Source organism: Crocodylus siamensis, chromosome 2 (genome assembly GCF_052110815.1).
Source record: "Crocodylus siamensis isolate JL-2025a chromosome 2, ASM5211081v1, whole genome shotgun sequence".
Classification (NCBI taxonomy): domain Eukaryota; kingdom Metazoa; phylum Chordata; order Crocodylia; family Crocodylidae; genus Crocodylus; species Crocodylus siamensis.
Window position 1 is genome coordinate 292,318,134 of NC_143396.1, and position 22,305 is coordinate 292,340,438.

The following is a 22,305-nucleotide window of genomic DNA, read 5'->3' on the forward strand; positions in this document are numbered from 1 at the left end:
GGAGTGTTTGATTCACAGCTTCAGCTGATTAGGCCAAATTGATTTGGGACAGTGATTTGAATCAACAAATTGAATCACTGTCTCCCAAATCGGCCAAAGCCAAAGTGAATACTAGCTGCTTTGCACAGGCCTGGTATATACTGGCTTCAGGGTTACACCCAAGTAAAGCACTTGGCCTACCTCCTGCTTGGCTGCATCCCCTCTTCCAGGGGTAGGCTCTCACTACCCTGTTATAAAAAAACCTTGTAAGCCTTGAAACCACTCCAGTCTTTCTTTTGTTTGCTGCCACATGCCTCATTCTTCAGTTGTCTGGCATGATCCTTGGACTGGAGGTTTGATGACACCTCCTCATAAGCATTCCCATCATACTCTCCTGGCTTCTGAGTCTCCAACCTGTCCATCGATCTACCGCTTAGTTCTCTATCTATGGACACACTCCTCTCTGCCCGACCACTGAGTGACTTGGGCTCCTCTCAGAGCTTCAAGTGCCATTTCTCTGCCTTATCTCTGCTTCAGCCTTTCCTTCTCTGCCCGCTCCATTGATACCTCAACCTGCCCATCATGAATGCAAATTTCATAGATTTCATAGACATCAGGGCTGGAAGGGACCTTGGGAGATCATCGAGTCCAGCCCCCTGCCCAAAGGGCAGGAAGTCAGCTGGGGTCATAGGATCCCAGCAAGAGAAGCATCCAATTTACTCTTGAAGGTATTCAATATAGGTACTTGAACCACCTCCGCTGGCAGACTGCTCCAGAACTTGGGGGTTCGGACAGGAAAGAAATTCTTCCTTATGTCCAGCCTGAAACGGTCTTGCAGGAGTTTGTGACCGTTCGACCTCGTCATCCCTTGGGGCGCTCTGGTGAACAGACGTTCCCCCAGATCCTGGTGGTCACCCCTGATAAACTTATAGGTGGCCATCAGATCACCCCTGAGCCTGCACTTTTCCAGGCTAAAGAGTCCCATGGCTCTCAGCCTGTCATCGTAAGATCTGTTTTCCTGACCTCTGATCATGCGCGTGGCTCTCCTCTGGACTCTCTCAAGCTTCTCCACATCCTTTTTGAATTGTGGAGCCAAAAACTGGACGCAGTACTCCAGCTGCAGCCTCACCAAGGCCGAGTACAAGGGGAGAACGACGTCCTGGGATTTGCTCGAGAAGCACCTATGGATGCACGCCAGCATTTTGGTCGCTTTACTAGCTGCAGCATCGCATTGGAGGCTCATGTTCATCTTGTGGTCAATGATGACCCCCAAGTCTCTTTCTTCTGTAGTGCTAACCAACGTAGCACTGCCGAGCCTATAAGGGTGCTGCAGGTTTTTCCTCCCAAGGTGGAGAACCTTGCATTTTTCGGTGTTAAACACCATGATGTTCTCGTCTGCCCATTTGCTGAGCTTGTCCAGGTCAGCCTGGATCACCCGCCTATCTTCTGGCGTGGATACTTTGCCCCAAAGTTTGGTGTCATCGGCGAACTTGGCCAGTCCACTCCTGACTCCAATGAACTGGAGAAAACCCAATTTGCCTTTCATCCTGAACCCTGTACTCCACCTTTCCACCCACTGCCTAGGCCAAACTCTTTCATGTTTGAATCTGCTTTGATTCCTCCTATATTCACACTGCAACCAAACACTTTCAGTCCTTTCTCTATCATCACTGGCCCCTCATTCCTTTCTTTCCTACTTCTTAAACTGTGCTGTGTGCCTCAGCAGACACTCATGACTGGTCCCAAAATGAATCCCTCCTTGTTACCCTCAACACTTGCTTCTAAAATTCAGATGCCGGCTCAAGTTTCTCTTCTTCTGCTCATCCTATTAATCTTTCTACTTCTTTCTTGACTCTCTCTCTCTTTTTTACCAAGTTCAAACTCCTGGGGATTAATCTGGTTCTACTGGACTCAAGGGTAAGACTCCCATTAGGGCTGGATTTCACCCCGGCACTGAACTGTGGGTTACACCCTGCAATACACCTTGTGCTCTGTGTATCACAACACTCCTCTCCCTTCCCTGACCTCTCTCATTCTTTGCTCTGCCCTAGGCTCCTGGCTTGCTACATCTTCCCTATATTTCTCCAGTTGATTCCTTTGCTTCTGCTTCCATGCTGTCCTGTCAGACTTGGAGCAATGCGCACCAAACATTTTTCCTTCCCTCACTGCCTTCACTCATGAGAAGGAAGACGAATGGTCTAGATCTACTGTCATTTTCATACTTTCAGGGGACCCTTAAAATGCTCCTGCTTGCCAAGGGTATTGTGCCTGGCAGGAAAATGTTTTAATGGAAGCCTGCTGTTATAAATGTCATGTCTGGGGAATGAATATATAAAATAGCACCCCATCACATCTATGGCAAGTGAGCTTGGGCTCATAAAGTTTAGACATATACATAATAGGGTCATTTTCAGGATCCCCTGAAAGTATGGATATGACAGCTGATCCAGATCATTCATCTTCAGTACACCTCATAGTATTTATATAATATAAGCTTTTGTGAGCCCAAGCTCATTCCCCATAGATATGATGGGGTGCTATTTTTATATATTCATCTCCCAGGCCCGACATAGACGAATAGATAGATAGATTGATCCATCCATCTCTATCTGTCTATCTATATACATGGATACACACACATACACACAAATCTAAGATATCTATCTATCTATCTATCTATCTATCTATCTATCTATCTATCTATCTATCTATCATTAGCTCTCAGAATTAGTCTACAAGGTTCAATTCTACCCTGTATGTTGCCTGCCTTGGATATTGTCAACTTTAAAGCTACAAAGTAGCAGCTCTCTTTAGTTCATTGGTTGCTAACATCTCGCTGCAGGAATCAGGATCCCAGAGTTAGGCCTGTAAAACTATAGGCTTCCAGAAGTCTCAAGATCCAATCGACTGCAAACTTTGTGAAAAACTGCAGCAGGTTGTGTCATCCTAATGAATACAGTATGCAGCTTTGCAAAGTCAGGAATTTTATACAGGGAATACTGGTTTTTAATCACCTAATTGCCAGCAAAAATTCAGAGATATATATTTTCTTTTTTTGTGTGTGTGGAGAAAGCATATTTTTGTGAGATCTTTGACTGTGTATATTAATCCTTGGTCCCCAGATAAATTCCACATAAAGAAAAACCTCTATTCAAGTCCTTCAATTGAAAAAAAAGCAACCAAACGACCTTTTACATAAACTGACAGCATTTCCCCAGCTGAAAGCAGGTTGATTTTTCTGCAAATGGCTAGCATTTTGTCCTTAAAACAGGTATTGTTAAACTAGGTGATGCATACCTATTTGCAAAAGGGAAAGCCATTATCTTCCAGTAAAGCAGCTTTTAGAGCTGAAAAAAGCTGCAAACACCTATGTCAAAACAGGAAGAGCAAGTGCAAGTAGGCTGCTTGCTAGATTTCCCCATCGGGGCCAATAGGGTGCTCTGTTTCAGGTGGGTGCGTGGACAATTGCAAATGGTCCTTTGTGGAAACCCATCAGATGCAGCAGCCAATGGCTTCTTACCTGAAATGAAGTGGTTGGGTGTATGTTAAGACGGGCCTGATTCCAGTGCTGCCCCTTATTCCCACTTAAGGACCATAATGGGTTTTCTATCGTTGTCTGACCCTTTAGCCGCAGGTAAACATTCAAGCTTCCTTAAAAAATAAAACAAGACAAAAAAGGAATGGCATTAATTGGCTTGGTTCTTTCGTGCAGTTACATTAATAATGGCTGAACAACCAGAACTGGGTGAAATGAGGGCTCTTTCCCCACCCAGTCCCTTGTACGCTATGACAAAGCACACATCGCTTTCCCGGGTAATAGGTTAGCATGTAGCTCTGATCACTCACCATTTGGCCTGGTGGGCCCCTGGCTCCAGCCACCTGAGGCCAGCTGCTTACCACCTCTTCAAAAGGTTTGGACTCTTTCAACCTGCCCGAATCAAAGACCACTGCAGCTGCCAGAGAGTACCTGGGATAAGTTTTACAATCTTTGCACTCTCCTATGCCTGAGAGAGTGTGTGCCCAAAAGCTTAAGAATAAAGACTTTTTTTTTGCAACTATTTAATAAAAGATGTCACCTTTACCATGAATTCTGATTGAAAATGAACTAACTGCTCCAGGATGCACTGTTCACAGGGCACAAGCAGGGGATGCCAGGGTAGGCATTGCCACAGCAGGGTCTGCAACAGGGCAGGCTTCCCCAAAGAAAGGAAGCCAGGGATTTCAGCAGGGCCCTCTCATCTGAGTGCAGGCAAGGCAGCTCTGATCCCATCATCCAGTCAGTGATAGGCAGTGCTAACCAGTCCTTAGGCCTCAATGGCAGAGCCTGTCCTGTTCATTCTTCAACAGGGTGATCCCAGTCCCTGGTAATCTGGATCTCCCCTATTTCTTGGGTGTATGGGATGCTCTTTCTCCTGTGAGGTAGGGCTTTGTGAGCAGTACATTGCTTTGTGGACTAAGGTCCAAAATCAAGGGCAGAAGAGGCACTTTTCAGAAGGAAAAGTCAGGAATATAACAGCTCCTGTCCCTACCTGATGGCTGAGTTAACATTGCTCAGGGAAGCAGGAAGATACAAAGAAAGGGGTTTGGGTAAGCACAGCTCTGCTGTGACTTCAATGTCAAAATTATGACCTCTGACACCTGCACGGGTTGATCTGCATTTCCCTCACACCAGGGCATGCCTCGAGTGAAAAGGGCTTGGGGCAAATCTGGTTTCCTTAGGTCCTGGGAACAATCAGAGTTTTTGAAGGTCAAACTAATCCTGTGAGGTCAGGAAGTTCTGCCTAATGAAGCATGGAAAAGCCCTTTCCCTTGTGCTGAGAAGCAATACAAGGTCTTTCTCCTCAGCTGAATGCTATTTCCAAGGCAGACATTCTCTGCAACCAGTTACAGCCTGCCCTTGCACCTTCAAACCCCTCTACCGCACCACTCCCTGGTGGTGTCTGTTTTGCCAGCTCCACCTTAGGAGATGCATGTGAAGCACTTATTGCTTGCAGCACCAAGTGAGAAAAAAAAAATCACCAGCTTCATCTGGCAAGATGTGAAAGTTCACAGAGTTTAGAAGCTCTGTTCACGGTTGCTTTTTGTTCCATGCATGGTTTTGCCACAATCCCTGTAGGCTGGAGATGTCCTTTGCAGACAACTCTCTTTATGATGATGATGATGATGACGATGATGTAAGTCTTCATGTTTACCTTAATTTGAACAAGTTCAAAGCTCTCAAAGACAGGTCATCACTATGGACAGCAAGAGCATGGTCTCTGGGAAGCCCTACAGAAAACCTTTCTCCTGATGGGCTCATTATTTTAAATCTTGAGCCCCTACCCAAGCAGAGAGGAAACATATGGAAGATCATAAGTCATACAAAATGAGGGTGGGAAGCGAGCTCAGGAGGTCACATCTAGTACAACCCCCTGCTCAAAAAAGGACCAGCCCCAACTAGATCATCCCAGCCAAACCTTTGTTGAGCCGGGCCTTAAATACCTCCAAGGATGGAGAGTCCACCACCTCTCTGGATAACCTGTTCCAGTGCTTCACCACCCTCAATCTCTGAAGTCTAACTAAAATCATTCTCCTGTCCTATTTACTTTCTTCCTTTTGGTTTTGCTTTATTTCTCTCCATATCTCCTCTTCTGCACTAGTCCTGGATGCACAAATAGCAGGGACTAGATGATCCTCAGAGGTCCTTTCTAAGCCTATAAGGAAGAGAACCAGGCTCAACTGAGTTGTCAAATTGTACCAAAGGTCTTTGGATGAGTGTAGTGGTAATAAAGCTGGGTCCATGGCAGACCCCTGAAGAACAGACTTAGGGAGAGACAGAAGGAAGAACAAAGGTGATGCGTCAACTGACCAAGAAGAGAGGGAGGTAGTAGGTAGCATAATCCAGAAGACTGGAGGTGAAGGGGAAGGGGAAAGTCAAGGGACAGCCAGAGGAGATGGATGGTCTAAAAGACAGTTTCTTGAGGGCAGGAAAATGGTGTGAGGTTGCGGGAGACAGACGGGTGGGATAATAAGCAGGGACTGGAACATGGGAGCGGACAAGAAAGGAGAAATGGATTCCTATCCCCATGCTAAGCAGAACTGAAGGAAGAGAGGAAGATACTGTGTGGACTCAGGATAAACAGACACACTGCAGAGTCCTTCCAAACTACTGGAGATAAAATAGGATTAAGTTTGCCAACCTCTGTCTAACCACGGTTTGGGCTTAATTTATTATGCATTTAAAGAGAGCTATTACGTATAGCTTGGTAAAGAGCTAAGAACATATCAAATGGCAAAAAATTAATGAACATTCTGGTTACATGTATTATTTGGGGCCTCTGACTGGGCACCACAGGATGACTAAATAGTAATCCCTGTAAGAAAGGTATGTGATGACATCATGTCTTGAGGACACAGGGAAGAGACCTGGGAGTCATCGTGGACAGTCTGCTAAAAATATCAGCTCAGTGTTCAGCACCCATCCAAAGTCAAGCAAAATGTTAGGAATTATTAAGAAAGAAATTATGAACAAAATAGAAAGTGTCATGATTCCCCTTTAAAAATCCATGGTGTGTCCACACCATGATTACCATGTCCAGTTCTTGACCCACACTCAAAACCAGTATAGAAGACCTAAAGAAGGTACAGAAATGGTCAACAAGGGTGATGTGTGTTATGGAGGGGCATTCATATGAGGAGAGGCTGATGAGGCCAGGTCTATTCTGTTTAGAAAACAGATGCTTGAAGAGGGGGTGTAATAAGGGTTTACAAAATACTAAACGATGAAGAAAAAGTGAAAAGGGAATCACTATTTACTATCTCTCACACTCCAAGATTAGGAGTCATAACATGAAACTACTAGGTAGGAAGTTTAAAACTAACAAAAGGAAGTTCCTTTCATATAGCACGGAATGGAAGTGTGGATCTCTTTGCCACAGGATGTGGTGGAAGGTGACAGTTTAGCCAGAATGAAAAAAGGGACTGGACACACTGGGCATGCCTACACATTCATTAATGTGCTTTAGGTAATGTGCATTAAATCTAGTACCTCCATTGCAAGGTACTAGAAAAAGGCACAATAGCATAATTTAATAAAATAAAATGAGCTGTTTAGCTAAAGAGCACTTTTCTGTGATGCTTTAATGCGCATTAAAATAGACTAATGCACATTAAAGTGGACATGTAGACGTGGCCATTCTTGGAGGAAAGGTGCGTCAGTAGCTATGGAGCATGGGAGTGAGGGGTAGGTACATCCTCTGAATCAGAATTTCCTAGGCCTTAAATGCCCAAGGCTGCAACTGGGAGAGGAAAAGGGGAGAAACCCTGGTCAGACCCAGAAGGCATACAAGAAACTATAACTCATTTCCAAAATGATAACCTTTTATTAGACCAACTGGAAAATAGCAAGAAAATTGTCCTTTTCTCCAGTTGGTCTAAAAAAGGTATCATTTTGGAACCGAGAGTTGGTTTTTTGTATGTGTTTTTGTTTCAGACCAGCACAGCTACCAAGTACACCCCTGGTCAGACCCAATTCATTCTCCATTTCAGCATTCGCTCTCTGCCACCATGTGATGCAGGAGATTGGACAAGTTGGACCTATGGTCTAACCCAGTAAATGGCAGCTCTTATGCCAAAGGTAAAGATCATTCACAGCAGAACCTACTTTTTTCCATCATGTCGCTGTGCTTAGATTAATGGCAAGATGCCTACACATGGGGAGCATTTGTACTCAAAATAATAAATAAGCATTACTTTAGCACATACTCACAGGCATTCTCGATCAATCTATCTGGCAGCCTCTTGAGTCTACTTATGCATGCATGCCTGCTCTAGTCTCAAATGTATATGCAAATTTGACAGAATCAACCTGCAACAAACACCTACTATTGAAATTAATAATGTGCTATTCATCATAGCCAGGCAGGACCTGTGGCCAGCTGCAAACTCATTTGGGATGGGGCGGAGAGGAGGAATAATGCCAACACACAGTGTATATTTCTTTTACACAGGAAATTCTGGCCTTTCATAAAAGTATACATGTCCTGTAAATTGGGGGCAATTCTGATCAACAGTAAAATAAGCAATTAAGGGAACTGCTAGCAGATAAAAAGAATTACAATGGGGGAGGTAGCAAATTTGGACACACAAGTAAATCAGGTTATTTTTTTGTATGGCTTCACAACAGCCAACCTCCTTCTGAGTGGATCTGTTAATTACTGCAGCAGCCTTCTGGTTGCGTTTGGACCATTGCTCTCTCTTTTCCTGAAATAACGGTTTTCATGGGGCCTTCTTTCATCTGGAGCCTTTTCTTTTTTTTTTCCAGCAGATGATTCTCTAATGATAAGCACAATTAGTCTTCCTAAAGTGGCAATTAGAAATTCTGCTTCTTGGACGGCAGGAAGAGAAATGCAGATTGATAGCAAAAGAAACAACGTCCATACTAAAGAGACTGCAGCCTCTTCTGATCTCTTGGAAAAGGTTCACTGAGCACAGAGATGCTTAGCCACTTGGTCCCCCAGTGACTCTGCACTGTACCGAGACACCACAGTGAATCTAGCAGACTAGAAATAAGGGAACTACACTGAGCCTTGAGAAAGCCTCTTGGGGTTTACCCCCGCTAGCACTCCTTGGTTGGATGGTTTGTGCCACTCTGTTACTCCAGGCATAAAGGCATGAAAATTTTATAGCAGCTCACCTTGAAAAGTGATGATCACCCTCAGCTGCTACGGGCTTTGTCAGGAATTGGAGTTACAGGGGCTCAGCACCAAAAAGTATAAAATCTAGTCTAGCTAACATATGTAGAGCCAACACAGCCCTTGAAGAGTCTTCTGTCTCCTATGTACTTCTCAGGGAAGTTGGTGAGAACCCAGCTGGAGTACCGTGCCCAGTTCTGGGTGCTGCACTTCAAAAAAGATGTTGAAAATCTTGAAAGGGTGCAGAGAAGGGCCACAAGGATTATTAAAGGCCTGGAAGACAAACCTTATGAAGAAAGACCGAGGGATCTGGGGCTGTTCAGCCTGGGGAAGAGAAGGCTGAGAGGGGATTTGGTGGCCATCTATAAGTATGTAAAGGGTGAATATCGGGAGCTGGGAGAAAAGCTGTTCGACAAGGAAGGACAAGAAGCAATGGCCATAAGGGATGGTTTCAGGTTGGATGCAAGAAAGACTTATTTATCTAAGGGTGACTGGAATCTAGACTAGACTTCCCAAAGAGGTGGGGTACTCCCCAACCTTGGAAGTCTTCAAGAGGAGACTGCACAGACACCTTGGTGGGACCATTTGATCTCAGCAGTATTCCTGCCCTGGGCAGGGGTGTCGGACTCGATGATCTTTTGAGGTCCCTTCCAGCCCTTCATTTCTATGATTCGATGTTCCACGTTGACTCTTTGAAGAACAAGGAAATGCAGAGAAAATGCATTCACGTCTAACTGGCAGACTGCAAGATGCCAACAGTCCTTGGGTTACTTTGCACGATTTGACAAAAAATGTTTCATATAATTTGCTATTAGAAGCAACATATTTTCCATTGAAGAAAAGCAGCGCATATGCCATCCCCAAATCAAAATGCAGTAGGACTGGGAATTACTTGGCATGTCGAGTGGTACCTTTCTCTAGGGAGTTGTCTTTTGACTTAACATTAGAATGAATCTGGGCATCACAGAGACGCTCTTCATTTCACCACCCTCCACAACAAAATCTTTGTGTTGCTTTAATTTTCACTCCTGAGACACTCGGGAACAGAATAGTAAGAGCTGGAGGTGGTCAGGTTGGAGATGTTTGGTGCAGATCTTTCTCAACACAGTGCAGCTATGAGACTTGCATCCTGATGTCCATTAAACTTACTCAGATTTTTAAAATGGAATGGGTAGGGGAAAGAAAGAAACAAAACCCTACAAGAACAGCCAATGTGTTGTCCTGGGAAACCTCTTCCATTTTACTGGGCCCATTTAAGACACAAGGGCTAGTATTTCCTAAGACACGAGGGCTAATATTTCCAAAATATCTGAATAACCTCAGGAGACTTAAGTGACTTCTTCAATTATATTTAGGGCCATGCTAGGTGTTCAAATGAGAAAACAGCTGGAGAGCTGTTACACATTTTCAAGCCCTGGCTTCGAAGCTGATTGGCTCTTTTTATAGCTGGATAGTCATTTTATTGTGCGTGAATTACTTTGCATATGTGGCAGATCTACATTTATTGCACAATTAACCAGTTAATTGTATACTATATGTAATGTGTAGCAGGGGCCTTAGGCTCCTAACTCCATTCTGAAAATTTTGCCCAAGAAGACCAGACAAAATAAACAAATATAGAAGGGCTTCTAGATGCACAGCCCTACAAGCTGATGGTTAATGGTAGCCAATGATAGAAGAGGAATGAATGTGAAGGACCTTGTATCTTCTCTGAACCTACTAACCCTTGGTTTCTAAGTCTGACTATGCTGAAATTCTAGTAAACCAATTTTCTTCCAAGGAACTTCCATTTTGCAATGTACTTGGACCCTATACCAGGCAGCTTCTGCGCTCTTTTAAAGAGATGGCTTTCAGCACTGAGGTCCTGGCAGGACCTAGTGTTAGGTCCTGGAAGGATGAGGTTGACAGCTGTAATGTAGCATTTGTGAAGGGAAAAAATGCTGCAAGGAGCTTGGAGTACATGTCAGGGATGGCATCTGATCCCTGAGTGGCACTGCTGGTTTCCAAAAAAACACTGTCAGCAGCTGTCCCTTGATATGAGGATGACAGTCTTCCAATAAAGAGAGAACTCATTGGTGAGTTTGGAGATGACTGCAGAGGCCAATCCAAGATCCAAATATTCAGCTACAGACACGATAAATAGTTTAGCAAGGAGGAAGTGGATACTGATGATGTCGGGTTGTAGCTCTTTCCCTTTGTCTCTCATCCGTTATCCTGCTCCACAGTGAGGCACGTTTGCTCAAAAGGGGGTAAATTCTACATGTAAAATAAGGCTACAGTATCAGGTGAAGGGTTCTGGCAATTAAATGCATGAATGGTAAGAGTTAATCTGGGTTAACAATCAGATTTTGGCCCCGGCTACACATTACACTTAAGACATGACTAACTAGTTAATCCTGTTCTACTTTGTAACCTGATCACACGTTAAAGCAATTAATGGCATCACAAAACAAGGAATAAGCCACAAAGTTCGTCCAGGAAAAATGTGGTTATTTTCTACCATACCATGAACTGAATGTGTGGCTAGCTATGCCCACTAGGCTGGAAGTCCTTTCAGCTGAGGGGGCTCCCAGCTGCAGGAGCCCAGTACTTGCCGGTGTGGAGGAAGCCCTGGATCATGATCCGAGGCAATAAGGAGTGATGGGATCTGAGGCCAGATCTGTGCTATGGCATGCTTGCATGGATTATGCATCAGATCCCATTCATGCCTTTACCTGTATGTCTTGCAGAGTCCATTACAGTTGCAGTTTGAAGACTCAATTTCCCATAAAATCCCATTAGGATTGAAAGCAATGATCAGTCAAACAGAGCTGCTAGCCCCCAACATATGGGATCATCATTTACAGTAAGCTGAACATGTGGCAATTTTGGTCTATCATACCATGAGAATTGGGGATAAGAAGGGATTTCAGGGAGAGGAGAGAAACATTTAGCTCTGAATTTAATTTCTTTTCTAGCATTTTTAAAAATCTTTTTGGCTCCACACAGTTTATAAAAAGTAAAAGAAAAGAAAAAGAGAAATGTTGTCAGGGATCTAAAAGTGAGCATGTGATAAAGTGATTTCAAAGCTGTTTAAAAAAAAAAAAGATGTTAAGACGTTAATATTCACTCTTAAACTGACTTGTTTAGCAGTGATCGAGATTACCAGGAGGACAGTGAGTGCTGCTAGGGTGAAACAATATTTTTAGCCTTTGCCAATTGACTTTCAGCAGCAGGAACACAAAAAACAAGGACTTTACATATTATTGTGCCATCATACAAAATGACTACTTTCAACCAGAGCACCAATATTGGGGAACACTATGTTTGAGCACCCAGGACTGAGGCTGGGGTGTGTTGCAAGAGGGGAAGCATGGTGACTACTGGAGATCAGTGGGGGCAGAGGGAGAGGGAGTGCAATCTTACCTGCCCCTACTCTCTTTGCTCCGGCGGTGTTGCTCATAGTTCCCCACTTTATCCTTCAGCACCACATACCACAAGCAGCTTGCCAGGGATTTACATTACTTTGAATGACTCTCACTATAACTTGGCATGGCCTCCGAGCCCGTCTAGCCAAGTGGCCTCCAGGGTCACCAAAAAAAGGGCCATTATATGCCATGCATTGACAACAAACATGACCAGTTGAATTCACTTGCCTTGTTGAAGGGTTGCATTGTATGGAGAAGTGGGTTCAAAAGTGACCCCAAGCATGTTCCAGAGGGCTGGGGTTACCCCTAAATGTGTCATTTTGGCTACAAACTGAAATCAGCTAGGTGTGGGAAATCTAGTCAAACTTGCCCACATTTCCTATTCGCTCCCAGGAGAGGGACTGAGAGAAAGCCCTCACCTGTTATTTATACATTTATATTCTCAGCCTACCTGCTGCCACGGTTCAGTGCTGAACTCCTTATCTACCCCATGGGAGACGGGGTTTGATTCCCAGATGTACATATAACTACAGCAGTCGATGCACCAAATGTCCAGACTAAGCCATACAATAGTCTAAAAGGGGGATGGAAGGTCTGGGCAGTCTGTGGTCCTCCATACTCCTATATAACCATATGCATTAAAGGGCCTGGTGACCTCTCATGCAGACACCATAATCCAGAAGGATCGATGACTGCCTGCTATATTCTCAGCCAATATTATTTTTTTGGGGGTTTTTTTTGCAACAGTACAAAACATATATTGAGAAATGGCCATGATATGACAAGGGCTTTTCAATATACCCTGGCACTACGTGTTATAAACTGCCTTGAAACGTATCGTTCATATTTCTACAAGGGGCCAACCTGCAGCAACCAACTGTGATGTTACTGCAACCATCAGAAGGGAAAGAGACCCTAACTTTAGTGCGAGTTGCACTAGCTTGCCCTGGCCCCCGCCAAAAACCCCAAAAGGCAGGGAATGCAAAACAACAGGATAGTACCAGAAAGTCCGTGAGGCAGTCTCCCTTCTCCACACTTAAAATGGTCTTTTCTCAAAACCATATTCAAAAGCCACACATTCCTTTGAACACCATGCACTCCTCTTAGGCTGTCCACTTCATTGCATGGAGGGGCTGTCTACTGCTTTCAGTGCAGAACAAGCTCATGATGGTGAGTGCGGGGCTGGTAGGTCCTGGCCCTACAGCCTTTTGCCATGACCGGCCTCTTGGTTGTTTTGGCAAGCTCTTGTGTGGCCGCACGCATCCATTTTCCTTTCATGCACCTACATTTCTCCCGTTACTACTCTCAAATGGAAAACGACTCCTCTCTCACCTATGTGCTGTCCGTACATGTGATAGTAGAAGCTAAAACAGTACGCCGTGTTGGTAGCTCCGTAAGGATTTTGAGGCACCACACTGAAAACAGGACTAACAAGTCTGGCTTTTTCTCCTTCCAGCCTGGGGCGCGACGTTTCAATGTACATGTAGAAACCTGGAAGAAGCCCCAAAGGACACTGTTAAATGCGGTTTTGAAAAAATAAATACCCCCTCCCTAAAAAAAACCAACCCAACAAGGGACACCTCCCTCCTCCCTTCCCGATATATGAGCAATACATCAGGGCTACTAAGAGCCATGAATAATGTTAGGCATTGCTACGACAGTCAAAAGGTTGGAGAGATGCTTTTGTTGAGAGTTGAACTACACAAAGTCCCAGTGCGTCCCCATGTGAATGCTTCAAAGAGGTTTTGTGCATCAAGAGTAAAAGCTGCGTTAGCATTTTGTGCTCATGGGCCTATTTAGAGAGAGAAACTAGGAGGTATGCACAAGCAAAGGGAGAAAAAAAATGATTTGCCAGGCTTCAGTCTCAAGGCTGCACTGTGTTTATATAAATAGTGAGAGAAGATATCTTGATGGCATCCTTTCTAAGAAACCATTCCAGCAGCCTTATCCATCATCGTTCCCATGCTCACCCACAGTGAAAGAACACAGTTCTTATTCATTCTGACACTGGGCTATGTCAGCATTATAGATACCATTTCTTTAATCTCATTTGCTCAATCATTGTAACCAAGCAGAGACAATGCAACTTGCTTTTGTTTCCTAGTGCAAGCTAGGCGCGTGGAATAAAGCAGTGGGAGTGACCGAGTCCTCGCTAAACCCAGTGCTCCAGGTCCGATTCGCAGTGGTCCAGCGCCCACAGATATCAGAGTTCAGCAGATTAGCTAGCTGGAGAGCCAGTCAGATTTATTATGCATCTCAGCAAGGTCCAGACTACAAACGGGGTAAACATTTCAGCTATTAGTGACTAGTTAGTGAGAATTCAAATTATTTAAAGGGATAGCATGTTGGATATAAAAAGCCACAGGGTCTGCTGTAGAGGAGCGATCGCCTTTAAAATGATGCTACAAATGGCAGGATCTACAGCATTTAGCCTTGGATATGGATCTGAACTCTTGCAGAGTTTAGGGACTTTCAGATGCTGTTTTTTACTTCACAGATCCTCCCTACTGAATGCCAGAGTTTCCTTTCTAAATTATACTTCAATAGGCTAGGCTCATCTTAAATACTGCTGAGTGCCATGTAAGGACAGGCAGAGATGAGCGGGACTTTTGAGGTTGGATAAATCCTGAATGGAGCTATTCAGTTCCCCCCCCAACCTGAGGACCTGGCTCCCTACCACAGCAGAAACCTAAGCTGGGTTTTACCTTCTTTGGACCCGGTTCGGTCTGCAATGGGCCCAGTGTTTGGAGTGTATTTTGGGTGTCTGGTGAGAGTGCTTTGTTTCGTCCAGTCAAAATTGTCCGTATCATCTTGGGTGAATAGACAGATGTTATTGTCCTCAAACCCACAGTGAAACTCCCCTGCCAACACAGGAAATGAACATGCATTCAGTGATTGCAACCACTTTATGATTAGCCTTCATAAGTACTAAGGTATAAAACCATTTTAAAGAACAATGGCCATTATTAGCATTCAGAACCTAGAACATATTTTAAAGCAATAGCGAAGGTCACAGGGCCGGTTTCCTTGCAAAGGACTATTTTTTTTATTTATTTGGATTGCCAAGACATGTACCTGGCCACCACTCCAGGTGGTTATGTAAAACAGAAACACATATGAATCTTTTTCAGTGGCTCCCTGTGCCATCCTTTATTACAGAAAACCACGCTCTTCGAGAACAATCAATCGCCCCTCCTAACTACCCACCCATTCTTCCAAAAACCCTCGGAGAAAAAAATATGCTTTTCAGCTTCAAGGTCAAGAGGTGCGAGCTTCAGTCTAAGGAATGAGAGGAATTTTGGATGAAGTGGTGAGGGATTGTCCCGCAGCCTCCTCCTCTGGAAAGCAAGGGGCTGTCAGCTGATCTCAACTGTGATGAGAGAGTTTTTACTTTCACAGCAGCCAAGAACCAAAATCATTCAGGACTTTGGGACCTGATGTATTATCCTTGTCCCAGCAGAGCATGGTCTGCATCTTGCAAGCTGGACACATGCTTAACCTTATGCCCATCAACAGTCCCACTGATTTCACTGCTCTGAGAAAGTCAGTGGATTTAAGAAAACTAGCATGTCCCTTTTCTTTAGAGGGTACAGCTGCCTGTATCTGGTGTGTCAGTCACAGCCTTGTTTAAAAGGGCAATTTTAACCTTGGCACTATGGAGCAGCTAGTGATCAGGCCTCATGGCACTACTGGCATGTTAAGTTGGGCAGGTGTGCAAGTATTTGTAGCTTTGGGGTTTGATAGAGGAGGATTTCATGTCAGTGACTGGTATTTCATCATGTGAAGTCAGAACCAGGTCGCTAGAGACAGAATTTGCTTTGGGGAGGGAACTAAAGTATGGATACCAAGCTGCAGCTGATATGAAGTCACTTAATACCTATGTCAGAGAACTCAGACTTGACATTTCAACCTAAGCCATAAAGGCTAGGTACAGACATTCAGAAAGCCTGAGGCAGAATTGATCTAAGTTAGATGGTTTTCTGTGAGTGTCGTTGTTTAGATCAGTAGCAAACATAACACACATTCACCCTTTGGTGGGGTCAATCTTAGACTGGGTTCTGCCATTTTTAATCCAGTATATGTGTGCCAAACTTCTGTTCTGTTACAGGTATAGACCAGTTTCTGATCACTGATACCAGTAAAAGTGTAATTGTAATGTCTTACGTAGCCAAAAGGTCTAGAGCAGATATTTCTGGTGCTTTCTCAGCTTGCTTTTGGTGAAGCTTGAGAAACCATGAGAACAATGTCTATCCACAAGGGTCAGGCCAAACATTACCTTACAAAACAAGGCTGCAACCAAGACACAACACACTGACAGCTACTCCCTCAATATAAGAAGCACTCACTAGTTTTCCCAAATAAACCCACTGATTTTACTAGATTGTTTCATTTGTTTTCTCAAACAAATCCACTGATTTTACTAGATTCATCAAAAGCTGACTAAACGAATCAGTTTAAATAAAGCACAGGTCCTAAGCTGCCCACAAAGAATGGTGAATTCTCTGCATGATGGGAAGTCAACTTTCCAACCTCATCTACTGATTTGATCTTGAAACCTAGGCCAGTGTGGTTTGTGGCTTGGTGGAAAACTGGTAATATGTGCAACCATGAGCACCACTGCACCATCAGAACACCATGGAGAAGACCTACACTTCTTCTTCCCAAACGAACTGAACTAAACACAACCAGCAGCAATACCCCCCTCTCCCCAGGTATTCAACAACCTAAAAAGTGACATGTGAATGGACAGAGATAAGAATCTCCTGCTTTACTCCCAAATGCATAAAGAGCAGACATGGCCACTGACAAAACTTTCAGAGGAAATCACAGAATCCTAGACAACGAGTGCTGGACGGGACCTCAGGAGGTCACATCTAGTCCAACCCCCTGCTCACAGCAGGACCAGCCCCAGCTAGATCATCTCACGCAGAGTTTTCTCTGTTCAGGTCTTAAAAACCTCCAAGGATGGAGATTTCAAGTCAGAACTGCTCAGTGCTGTGCCCTGGGGCTGAGGCAGCAGCCAGAGAGCTGCTGTTATATAGGGGGGATGTCGCCTCCTCTTTCTGTTGCTGACACATGTGTTGAACAGCCAAAACAACCCCCCATGAATTAATTACAAGGAGGTGATGGCTCCCTAACACAGTGAGCCTCTGGCTGCTCCTGTACGATGCCCTGGTGCTGGTTTGCTGCTCCTTGCTTACACCGGGCAGAAGGGAGAGGGTGCTGGTAGCAAGTTCCCTATGGGCTATGCTCCCACTACAGCCTCCCCTCCCCAACTGGCAGGGCAGGCCAAAATACAGCAATGCTGACCGAATATACACGCCTTTATTCAAGTTCCTCCCACAGCACCCCTCAAATTGAGAGTCAAGTGGCAGCTGCGCACCACAGCAACAGGAATCATGTTAGCCTGGAGAGCACTAAGTGATCACCTAAATGCCCACCCCACAAGTGGCATGCCCCAAACTCATTGGCCACTCTAGGCACACACGGAAGAGCAGCAAGTCACTGTAACTCATGGCACTTCACAAGAAGCACCATTAGTTATAACGCTGCCCTGGATCCAACAGACATTCGCTGTTAGGTCCCGGGGGTGGGGGATCAAGCGGCTGTTTACAGAGGCTGCAGCCACTCTCTCTTAGCAACCTCCCTTTCCCCTTCCAGTCCATTTGCAGAACAGGAATGGGGAAAGGAAGCAAAGGGAGCTCATTCTGGAGGTTGCCAAGCCAGGGATAGAAGGTGGGATGGGTGGATTGGAGCCCCCCTGATGTAACGGGGGCGCCAATCCAACCACCCCTCCCTCCAGCACTGGCTGAAAAAGCTCTGGACCAAACTCCATCTTCTCCCTTCCCCCCTTCCCATTTTGAAGACAGTGCTGGGGGGCAGCCCAGCCCTGCTCCTGATGCATGCAGATAAAAGTTATTGAGGGTGGTCTGCTTTGGAGCACTGTAATCTATAACCTTATGCAATGAGGGTTCAGATTTTTGTGGGATCAGTCCATTTTAAAGCACTCTGCAGCAATGCACTTGTGTTTAGTCACAGTTATAGGGCACTTTCAGGGGCCACTTGGGGTAAAATTGTTGCTTCTGTCTGCACCTGCTGTGACTGGAAGGCAACCACCCCCATCTCTCCTGGCCCCATACAAAGCACTGCAGGCAGAAGCTCCAAGCTATCAGCACCCTGGATGTGTCATTCCTGTGCACAGCAAATACAATTAAAGGATAAAATATTGATTAGGCGACAGCCAACCAGAGTGGAAAATTAGTAAAATCTGGTCCAGCGCCTGCAACAAGCTGAGTTAAACCCAAAGTCAGCACCATCATACACTGCAATTTCTAACTCTGCTCCTCCAGCAGTTTAAAGGCTACATTGGTACTTTGAAGCAGGCTGGGGAAGGTTCATTTAGAAATTCCACATCAGCAGATTAAAAGCCTGTTTCTCTGAGTGAGCAATTTTCTTTTTTTTTTTCCAGGCCAGAAGAGAAAAGTAAGTAAAAGTTTGTCATTTATTAACCAAAAAACTAAAACAAAACAAAACAAAGCAAAGCAAAAAAAACCCACTGACTTCAAAGGGGAGTCAGCCATTTGCAAAATATTTTAAAAGAGCAGTGCCAAGTATTCTTGGCACTGAAGACACAAAAACAAATTGACAAAATATAGGAATTAAACTAATTCTTTAGGCTCAGATAAGTGCCTTTCCTGCACAAGAGCTCAGTGTCTTTAACAGATCAGCATTGTCCTTTATTTACTCATGAAACAGGCACATCAAAGGGGTTGCAAGTCTGGGCTTCCCTATGCAACTCTATCTGGCCACAGCATCCCGGAGTTGAGATTCATTTTGGCATCCATTCAGGTCTAAAAATGCCAGCAGAGCTGCTAATTAGCTCCAATAAAGGTGCTGATTTTTATTTTCCAGGCACATGCCAATTTAGGAAGTAGGCTGAAGCCATTAATAATTTCACTGCTGATCAGGGCCAGATTTGAAACCGTGTTCTCAAGGTGCTGCATGCTTTATTAATCTCTTTCATCTCTCCCTCCCCCCATTAAATCCACATTTGAATAGGCATATCTAAAAGCTAATCTTTTCCCTTATTCAGATGCAACTTCTCTTCCTATGAATGGAACTTATACGCATGCATCATAGAAATAGATTCCTTAATGGTCCTTATTAGAGCCACAAAAAAGGACTTTTAAGGCCATATCTCAGGTTTTTTACTCACTAGATAATGCCAGCTTAGTTATTAGAGACATCTACTATCAACGAATAATGCATGCAGTCTCCTGCAGCAGAATTTATATAGGAAGGACCTTATTTCAGTCTCCCATTCACATGCGTTAGCTGGTGAGTACTGCTAATTCGCAACAGCACCTGGGTGATTACAATCCCCCCCCGCCATGCTAAGAAAAGGGCAGAATTTTCCTGCTTTTGAATCATTTCTAAACTTCTTCAAACACAGACTCCGGTGATGTTGCTATATAATTTTATATAGTCTTTTTTTCTACACTTATTAAATAAAATGAGGATCCAGAAAGCATCACGATGAGGTCTGAGGGAGAATATAATACAGACTTTTCATCTCTATTTTGGTGGATGAAGTCCTGAGGCTATGCAACTCAATGAGAATTTTGCCACTGATTTCAACAGGGGCAGGGTTTCATCATAGATGTTTATTGACCTGAAATTTTTACCCTCCGATGGCTGCTCAGGTGTCTGGACAAAACGATTTTGTGGGCTCACTCCAGCTCTGGATGGAAATACTTCTCCACCCTCCCTGGCATATTCAGAGGCAATACCACAGACAGAACAACTGGTGCCTGGACAGATCAATGGAGCTACCCTCTCCCGTGGCTGAAAACAATCCCTGTCATTGAAGCAGCACCGGTGCTCCACATGTTGTAACTACCCTGTCGAGAGAAGCCTAATTTCCAGAACCATTAACCCAGCTCTTTTATTGAGCAATGCATTGATAGGGAAAGGTAGGCTGACAAAAAGAAAGCAGCTTAAGATCTTCAGAATCAGGGAGCAATGCAACAGATGGGCCTGGGCAGGTGTGCTATCAATCACGTTTCCTATACCGTAGATAAATACATAAAACATGAAGGTCCAATCTGACACTTGTTCACGTCAATGGGATTCCTTTTCTTGGCTGCCACAGGCTTGGACTTGGACCTTGATTTATTATTAACGCACCTCACCTGATTTTCAGCAAACAAGTTTACAATTTTTGCCAGGGTTCAGTGATCTATATTTGAAACAAAGAAGCACCGAGACTGCTCATGGTACCCTAGGGCTGATTTTCCTCCTCCTTGTGGATGAAAAATAGCAGTAATACTGGTGGGCAGTCCATAGCAGAGATTTGTTCCCTTTGCAGCTCTATCTTTGCACGTGTAATTGAACATGAGGTGTGGGCAATAAAAAGTATGTTTCTTATTGCTAGGTGCAGTTTCCATCTTTATGATTTAGTTTGCCATGGGAGCACCTACAGCTGAGTACACAGCCAAGATGCTTACTGAGAGTTATCACTACCTGGATATTTTGTCAGTTATTGCAACCACGACTAAATAGATTTGGACTCCTGTTTAATAAGGTCCGCGCTTTTATTATCCAGTCTAGAAAGAAGCAGTATGAAACCCTTTCTCTCCTCTCTTTGCACATCCCATCTAAACAAATGATTATCACTTCTATGCCATCTATTCTGCATCCCCTATCACATTGAAAACAACCTTTTTTTTCCCATTGCGCTTCAAGACCTAGATGGGCAAAGGGGGATTTTCATTGCGCTTTCGAAACCTAGATGTGCAAAGGGGGAGGGACATGACAACGAAGAGGAAGAAGAAGTTGGCCAAGAAGAGTTTATGGAGATTCGACAACAGTTCAGACTGACCCTGGAGTGGAAGGTCTGGTTGGTTCAAGTTTTATTTCAATCAACTTGTCCTTTCCTACAGTAGAAAGACATTCCTGCTGAAAAAAAACATGTGTTCACCATGTCATGGAAAAATTGCTTCTGTTTTTAAAAAAATACCACATCTAGATGAGGCTCTGACCAGGACTGGAAATGTCAAAATAACACGGTAAAAAGAAGAGTGGCTTTGGTCAAACACAAAGCAGGATGAAGGAGTCAACTATCACATGAAACCACCCTTTCTTGCAAGTTTATTAATCTAATTTTGCAGGCCTGTGAGATTCAGGGCTGGTGCTGATTAAATGACCAAACATTTACCCAAATAACACTGCTGACTTCAGAGCCTTCCCCCACTCATTTATATTCCTTTTCCCCCTACATTATTTATCAATGACCCTTTGCCCGCAAACCAGAGGTTCTTGGACAGCACAAGCAGCTTTGTCTTGGGGATTAGTCAGCTGTTTGGGATGCTGGGGAAGAGATGTTTCCTGCAGCCAAAATTTGCTCTCAATCCAACTTGTGCTGACTTAACAACTTCGGAGACAACATAGAATAGCATTATTTGACTAAGCTTTAACGCAACCGAGCGCATTTATATCAGCCACAAATTGATTGAGAGCAGGTTCAGGCTGGACATCAGGAGGCATTACTTTACGGTGAGGCCTGCCAGGCTCTGGAATGGGCTCCCAAGGGAGGCGTTGCTATCCCTTACCTTGGGGGTCTTCAAGAGGAGGTTGGATAGATATCTGGCTGGGGCATTATGATCCCAGCACTCGTCCCTGCCCAGGGCAGGGGATTGGACCTGATGATCTGTTCAGGTCCTTTCCAACCCTAGAAACCCTGGAAACTATACGTTACAAAACTAATACAGGTCTCATGGAATCCAGGGACCACAGGTGGAAACAACATACCGCCCTCTCGTTGTGCGCTTGCAAAACAATAATTAACGCAAAGCTAATTCTTCAAATGAACAGAAGCAACAGCAGATAAAGATACTTACGTAAGTGGGGATTGACTGGAGCTGGAAGACAAAAAGGAGAGACCCAAATTAGTGTCATTTGAAAGCATTTGTATGACCAAGTCCCCTCACTATCTTATGGGGTTAACTGCATCCATCTCAGAGCCCAGATCATTGCACACTGTGAGGGTGAGCAGCACAGGTAGCTTTCTTCTGGATCAAAAGGGCTTTGCTTCTCACCTGCCAAAAGTATCAGTGCTGGGTGGTAGGAGATATTCCTTTCCTTCCCATGGTGAGCACGCTCCCTTCACAGATGGCGAAGCACAATGGCAGTTTCAGGCATCACACCTAGATACAGCCATCACTATACTCTAGAGCAGGAAGGAGCTG

At 44.4% G+C, this 22,305-nt stretch overlaps 1 protein-coding gene across 2 annotated transcripts in view; it reads right to left on the reverse strand.

Moving 5' to 3' along the window:
* MDGA2 (MAM domain containing glycosylphosphatidylinositol anchor 2) overlaps nucleotides 1-22,305 on the reverse strand; it is a 695,817-nt gene that overhangs the window by 18,221 nt on the left and 655,291 nt on the right. For both annotated transcript variants that reach the window (XM_090034430.1, XM_090034431.1), the window contains exons 12-15: nucleotides 21,958-21,978; nucleotides 14,764-14,919; nucleotides 13,391-13,549; nucleotides 3,500-3,630 (exon numbers count right to left, since the gene is read on the reverse strand). In XM_090034430.1, coding sequence (XP_089890556.1) covers nucleotides 3,500-3,630; nucleotides 13,391-13,549; nucleotides 14,764-14,919; nucleotides 21,958-21,978 — 467 coding nt within the window. The remainder of the gene's footprint in view (nucleotides 1-3,499; nucleotides 3,631-13,390; nucleotides 13,550-14,763; nucleotides 14,920-21,957; nucleotides 21,979-22,305) is intronic.